Here is a 7,500-nt window from a genome sequence, read left to right on the forward strand (position 1 = left end):
TGCTTTGAAGCTCAGTCCATGAGATTTGCTGTTTATTCCAACTACACTTTCCTGTGACGAGGATGTTATTACATACAAGCTTTCATTCTGATGCTTTATGGCAGGATGTTGCATCATGAACTATGCTGTCGTTCAGTCGGGACTTTAAGTCTTCTGTCTCATCTGCTAGCATTCATGTGTGCATATTATAGACAAGTTGGGTCACCGGATCAAGATCGAGTTATGTATACATTGGTAAACCATCACGAAGGTTGATGCTTACATCTGAAGCTAAAAATAACCATGGAATGCAACATGGCAATGATGGGCCAAAGGGCCTCTTTTTTATATACAGAATCAAGGCTCTTAGAAGAGCTCGTGCACGAAACATATCAGGACGTAACAGACAAACACAGGATGCAAAACACACATGGACGGGTTGCACAAGATGGATACAGAAAGAATCTCCAAGGTGGGAAAAACAGAAAATTGGGTGGAGTTAATGAATGTAGAAAAGATCATAGTTTTGAAATGGCGATGATCTGAGACGGGGGTGAACAGCTGTCTTGAAGACTGGGAGAGAACATTGAGATTGAAGAGGATGCAGAAGTTGATTCCACAGGCAGGAAAAAAAAAGAGAAACAAAATGAGTTGAGGTGAGTAGTGATCTTGGGTTTAGGTAGTTTGTTCAGAAGGGAGTTGATGATGGACCGTATGTGCCCTGCAGAAACCAGGAGGAGACAAAGCACGGAAAGAACAGAGGGTGTAAGTCCAGAAAGTAGGCAGGAGAAGATCATCGACCTTTCTGTGATCATGAAGTGATAGACTACAGACTCAGCTTCAGTGCAGGAGATTCCAATGATCTTGAAGGCTTTTGTTTCCATGGCGTCAAGCGGAGCGGCATGCGAGACAGGGGGGCCAGCCCAGAGGGGAGAGAAATACTCCATCAAGCTGCAGATGAAGACCTTGTAGGTGGAGAGGAGTTCAGGTGTGCCAAAGAAAGGCCTTTGTATGATGGAGGATGACCAGTCAGCAGCTGGCTTTGGAGGCCAATTTTGAAACGTGGTTTGCCCAAGAAAGATCATGGCTGATAGTGAGACCCAGGAGTGGGAATGACTGCACTTCCTCAAGAGTATTGTTGAGAAAGTATATAGGAGGGTTTTCCAGAAGGTAGAGAGAAATATATATATATATATATATATATATATATATATATATATATATATATATATATATATATATATATATATATATATATATATATATATATATATATATATACATACATATATATATATATATATATATATATATATATAATATATATATATATATATCAGGATTGAAAGACATACTGGAAATGGTTGACCTGTTTATGATATTGTCAAGGTCTGAAGAGAGGGAAGAAGCTGCGGCCTGCCTATCTGAAAGATGAGGGATGTCATAAGGGTGGATTCATCAGCAGATAGATAAAGGGGATTTTCCAATGTCAGAGAGATCATTGATGAAGATCAGAAATAGGACTAGGCCCAGAACACTGCCTTGGGGCCCTCCAGCCTTGACAGGGAGAAGAGATGAAAGGATTCCGTTGAGTGCCACACATTTGCTACAAGGGTAGAGGAAGTCAGGAAGCGATGTGTGGAGTTGAGTTTGGATGCCATAGGCAGAGAGTTTGGAGAGTAAGGCAGAATGCCAGACTATCAAATGCATGAGATATGTCCAGATTGATGGCCCTGATCTCATGTATGACATTCAGGGCCTCCATCCATTGTTGAGTGAGTGGAAGCAGCATGTCCAAGGTGGTGTGACCTGGTCTGAAATTAATTTGGTGATCTGAGATGAGGTTGTTGGAGAAAAGGAACAGATTTCATATCAACTGCGATGATTGATTCAATAACCTTGCTGATGATTGGAAGTAAGCTGGTAGGTCTGTAGTTCAGTGCATCAGTTTTTGCACTTTCTTTTTATGTGGTGCAGTGATGTTGGCTGATTTCCAAGCAGATGGAAGATGACCTAGCGCAAATGATAGGGTGAATATGGCAGAGAGAGGATGGGCAAGAGAAGCAGAGCAGGTTTTTAGGACATGTGAACTGATGCCATCCGGTCCAGTTGCAGACTCAAGGGTTGAAAGAATCTTCTCTTCTTTCTCAGTTACAAAAGACACAGAGTCCAAGAGCAGTTGGATATGACCAGGAAGATGCATACCAAGCTTGAGGGGTAGGGGACACAATATTTTGAAACAAACACAGAATTGAGGCATTCAGCCTTCTGATGAGCAGACTCAGCTGTAGTACCATTTGAAGAGAGGGAAGGGATTGAAGGGGTGCATACACCAAAGACCAACTTAACAAGGGGCCACCAGGTTTTAGAGGAGGGAGACAAGTTTGAACGTTCATTCTTGAGATTGTCAGATGCTGTTTTCTGGCTCTCCTGAGAGTGGACACACACTTTTTGCAAACTTTTTTGAATACAAACTTTTTCAGATTGCCTTCGGTCAGATTAGCCCTCCAGGAAGAGAAGGCAAGTTGTTTCAGAGCAATTTCCTCACCCCAGTATTCAGTGTACCATGCGCAGGAATAATGGTAGTGCAATTAATGAGATGGGATGAATCTGAGCCTGGGAATTCTTCCAGAGAAACCTGCTTTCTCTCTCATGCAGAGTTAACATTGGGGCAGTAGATATTGGAGAGCAGTCCTGAAGAGAGATGGTTGCTTGCAGCACTGCCAATCTGCTTGAGTGAAATGCCAGACTTACCGGCAATTGTAGCAACTCTATGAGACCAGCCAGAGAGATGTTGATTGTCACAAGCATATGATCAAATTAACCAATTGGAGCAGAGGAAGAGCAAGAGACTTTTGCCGGGAAGTTTTTCATCACCAAGTCCAGAAGGGAGGATTTGCCATTAGGAGAAATCCAGGTGGGAAAGTTTACATATTTAGTCAGTCCCAAGGAGTCACAGAAGTCCTTTGCTGAATTGCCATGGCTGGTGAGAGAGGGACCAACACCCAGCAAATTTGCATGGTGACAATTGAAATCACCACATATGAGAAAGAGAGAATTGGGATTAGTGGTTAAAAGTTGGCCAATGTTGTCTGCGAGAGAGATGTATATGGAGTTGTCACTGTTAGGATGGTACAACACACAGATGGAAAAGATGTGGGAGTGGAAAGGAAGTCACAGTCAGAGGTTTTTTGGGGGAGTTGGGAGTTGTAGGATCAGTATAAGAGCAACTCCACTGCCAGGGGTGTGGTTCAGGCTGATCATATCAGGAGACAGAAACCAGGGGGAGACACGAAGGAGTCAGTGACATCCTGTGTGAGGAAGGATTCTGTTAAACAGATGATGTCTGGTTTATTGGCAGCGGCCTGGATTGAGGGATCTGTTAGGTTGGAGCGGAGATTCTAACCTCAATGTTTGAGTGTGTGGGGTGTGGGATAAGGCTTGAGTGTGAGGGTGTGGGGGAATGTTTGAGTGTGTGCTGGAAGGTTTGAGTGTGTGGGATGTGGGGGATGGTTTGAGTATGTAGGGTATGGAGGAATGTTTGAGTGTGTAGGATACATGGGAAGGTTAGAGAGTGTGGGGTGTGGGGGAAGGTTTGAGTTTGTGGGGTGTGGGAGAAGGTTTAAGTGTGTGGGATGTGGGAGATGGTTTGATAATGTGGGATGTGGGGGAAGGTTTGAGTGTGGGATGTGGGGGACGGTTTGAGTTTGTGTGGGGTGGGGGAAGGTTTGAGTATGTGGGATGTGGAGGAATGTTTGCATGTGTGGGGGAAGATTTGAATGTGTGGTGTGTGTGGGGGGGGAGTTTTGAGTGGGATGCAGGGGATGGTTTTGTGTTTGTGGGGTGTGAGGGAAGGTTTGAGTGTGTGAGATGTGGGGGAAGGTTGGGGTTTGTGTGGTGTGGAGGAAGATTTGAATGTGTAGTGTGTGGGAGAAGGTTCGAGTGTGTGGGATGCGTTGGATATTTTGAGTATATTCTTGTTTGGAGTCAATTTCTCCTCAGTCTCATGTTGCAGAGTAGTCTCATGTTGTTGTTTCCTTCATATGATTTTCAGAGAGACACACACACACACACACACATACACACATACACACACACACACACACATACACACATACACACACACACACACACCTTTAGGCCCATGACAGGGACTGGGGGCAGGGGGGGGGTAGTACAGAAGCATAAGTGCTGCCCAAGCAGTCTCCTGGACTATTGGGCACAATCCTGGACAGGTCACCACTCCAACACAGGATACTCAAATGGCTCAATCATCCCAGCAAGCTGGTGCTCGTTTTGCTGACTTCGGAAGGATGGCAGGCTGAGTCAACCCCACTTGGTATAAATTCAATGGCCAAGCGAGATTTGTACTTTTGACCCTCGGATCCCAAGCCCACCACCCTAACTATTAAGTCAACACCAGGCATATACACTTTAGGTACTATTCATTTTGTTCATTATATCAAATGAGCTGGACCTCATGTTAATTATACCTTGACTCGTGTATAATTGAGCTTTTGGCTCTTGGTTGCACAATGGGATTTCAAACAAAGCATACTAACTCTCCAGTGCAGGTGCAACAATGTATAACTTCATAATTTGCAAGAGACTTATTGACTTGACTCATTATGTCCTTGTGTGTTTCTGATTATATTTTATTTTATTTTTTAGGCCTTTGCCATCATTGACCCCGATGAGCGCAAACAGCAAATTATGCTCTTCTCTTTGCTCTACCTTGCTCTGGGTGTGGTTTGTTTTGTCACCTTCTTCCTGCAAGTATGAATTCTACTTCCATCCGGAGACTTATTGAAGCAGGAATTTGGGGAAAGGAATTTACTGACACCCATTTTCTAACCCAACAGCATTTTTATGTCATGCTCTCCCACCCCACTCCCCACCCTGTTCAGTTCAGGGGATTTTGGGTGATGCTGACTTTGCATATGTAGCTTTACAGTAGTCTTCTCAAGCTGCTCCAGGGGCAGAGTCAGTGATGGTGTACAAGTGAGCATCAAATGGAGATCAGACTCGGTACAGGAGGAAAGTTGCACCATTCCTGAATGTTGTTGATGAACTTGCTACATTTTCAGTGAACTTTCTCCTGAGAAGTTTCACTAAAAATTATCCTGTGACAAGCTGGGCTTCCAGAAGCTTATGATTCAAAACCTTAATTAATACTCCTGCCTTCAGCTGGATTTGAACCCCTAACGTCTGGGACCCATTCCAGTGTCTTTACCATTTGTGAACCATTCTTCTTGTTTGTATGGAGCACAACACTGCAGGATAACATCATTGGCTGAGGGCATGGCTGTGCCACTGATGTAGTGCCCTCTTTAGTTTAGTTTGGTTAGCACAAAGTAGTGCCCTCTTTAGTTTAGTTTGGTTAGCACAAGAAATTGGAATTGGGCCATGGTGCCGGCAATAGCATGCCACCTCTTCACAAAGGACACTATGGGATCTTTAACCTTCACCACTGAATGTTGACAGACAGGACGCCTTCAGAACAGACAGAAAAACGACAAATTTCGGAATAGACCATGTACAACTGCTATGATAATATATATATATATATATATATATATATATATATATATATATATATATATATATATATATATATATATATATATATATATATATATATGAAGCCTGGTGTTGGCGCAGTGGTTAGGGCAGCGGCTTGGGATCCAAACGGTCCTGAGTTCAAGCCCCGTTGGGCCACTGAATTAATACACCAGGGGGTTGACTCAGCCTGTCATCCTTCCTAGGTCGGCGAAATGAGTACCAGTATACTGGGCCGGTGTATACCCCGGTTAAAATAGGTGTACCATATCCCTGTGTCGTAAGAGGCGACCAGGGTTGCGTCAGGAAGGGCATCCGGCGTAAAACACGTGTCAAATCACTATGCGGATCATACGGATGATCCGCTGTGGCAACCCCTAATGGGAGCAGCCGAAAGAAGAAGAAGAAGATATATATAGATATATATATATATATATATATATATATATATATATATATATATATATATATATATATATATACATATACATATACATACATACATGTACATACATACATGCACTTATACCCGTGCACATGCACGGGATAGCAGTACAACATAGCTGGTAGCAGATGACAGACTGTACACGGGGAATGACAAAAATACGCATTGTGCAAAATGCAAGGGGTACTATGGAACGCCAAGACTTCCCAAACATTGTCGGCATGTCCGCTAAGTGCCACAGCAATTTCATAGGGATCGTGTGACGGCGAGCCGAGTTTTTAGTGTGCAAGCTTGGTATTATAATAGAGATATATGGTCATTAATTTTGGCTTTTTTACCCTCTCCAGAGGAGATGTTAATGCATTTCTGTCCATTTGCCCATGAGTCGGTGTATTAATTACATTGGACCCCTAAAACCCCAAAATGCTTTAAGACCCATAAGATCCTTTAAGACCCTTTAGATCCTGGAGACCCTGTTGACCTATGAGACCCAATATGCCCCCATTACACCCTTTAGAACCTTCAGACCCTATAGATCCTGTTAGATCCTTGAGAACCCTAAGACCTTATATACCCCATGATACCCTTTAGAGTTTAGAACATCTTAGACTCCTTTCTTCCCTCTCAACCCTTTAGGCCTTTAGACCTTCACACCCTTCAGACTGTTTAATGCCCTTTACACCCTCATTGACCTTTAAACCCTTTTTTAGACGTTTTAAGACCCTTTATACCCCTTCAGACAATTCTGACCCTTTCAACCTTAATTATACCCTTTATACCCCTTCGACATTTTTCGACCACCGAGACTCATTTAGACATTTTCAGACCTTTTGCCATTTTAATACCTTTCAACCTTTCCAGACCTTTCGACCTTTACACCATTTGACCTTCACAACTTGACAATTTAGACCTTTCATTTTCAATTAATGACCTTTAATTTAGTACATCCTTCCATTTAATTGCCACACAAAATATGTCCTGGCAAGGCTCTGCAATCTCTGATTGCTCTTTTTAGTTTCCTGTGTGTTTTATTTCCACAGGGTTTTCTTTTTGGTTACTCAGGAGAAACTTTGACACAGAGACTTCGCGACCGGGGCTTTCAGTCCATGCTACGACAGGTAATAATTAGTGAGTGGATTCTGGTCCAATTATGACCTTTTGATGAAATGCTAATGAGTAATAAAGTTAATTGACAATATTAGAACTGGTGCACGCACACATTCTTTTGGTGTCCTTACTTCTGGTGGTTTAGATCTCGAGTGAATTCAAATGTAACTTTTTGAGTCAAATATAACAGCTCTCGTGCAGTGATGTCATTAAGCATCCCATAAAAGCATTGCCATGTTTTGCAAAGGTATGCTATCTTGTCTACAGTCATATAGATGTGAAAGATCCAACCTTGACTCAGTGGTGTTATGGTTAGAGCATCCACTGTGAATCTAGGAGGTTGGTAGTTTGAACCTCAGGCAAACAAGGCAGGATTGAAGTGTGGGGGGGGGGTTGCTTGGGGCACTGGT

The 7,500-nt window shown here is 42.9% G+C and overlaps 1 protein-coding gene across 5 annotated transcripts in view; it reads left to right on the forward strand.

Annotated features, from left to right (window-relative positions):
* Positions 1-7,500, forward strand: part of LOC147021632 (ATP-dependent translocase ABCB1-like) — a 193,921-nt gene that overhangs the window by 147,285 nt on the left and 39,136 nt on the right. For all 5 annotated transcript variants that reach the window (XM_085891803.1, XM_085891801.1, XM_085891802.1 and 2 more), the window contains 2 exons: positions 4,651-4,755; positions 7,024-7,101. In XM_085891803.1, the coding sequence (XP_085747929.1) occupies positions 4,651-4,755; positions 7,024-7,101 (183 nt within the window). The remainder of the gene's footprint in view (positions 1-4,650; positions 4,756-7,023; positions 7,102-7,500) is intronic.

The sequence above is a fragment of the Eptatretus burgeri genome, chromosome 8, assembly GCF_056783735.1.
Source record: "Eptatretus burgeri isolate ZD-2024b chromosome 8, Ebu_testis_v1, whole genome shotgun sequence".
Taxonomy (NCBI): Eukaryota; Metazoa; Chordata; class Myxini; order Myxiniformes; family Myxinidae; genus Eptatretus; species Eptatretus burgeri.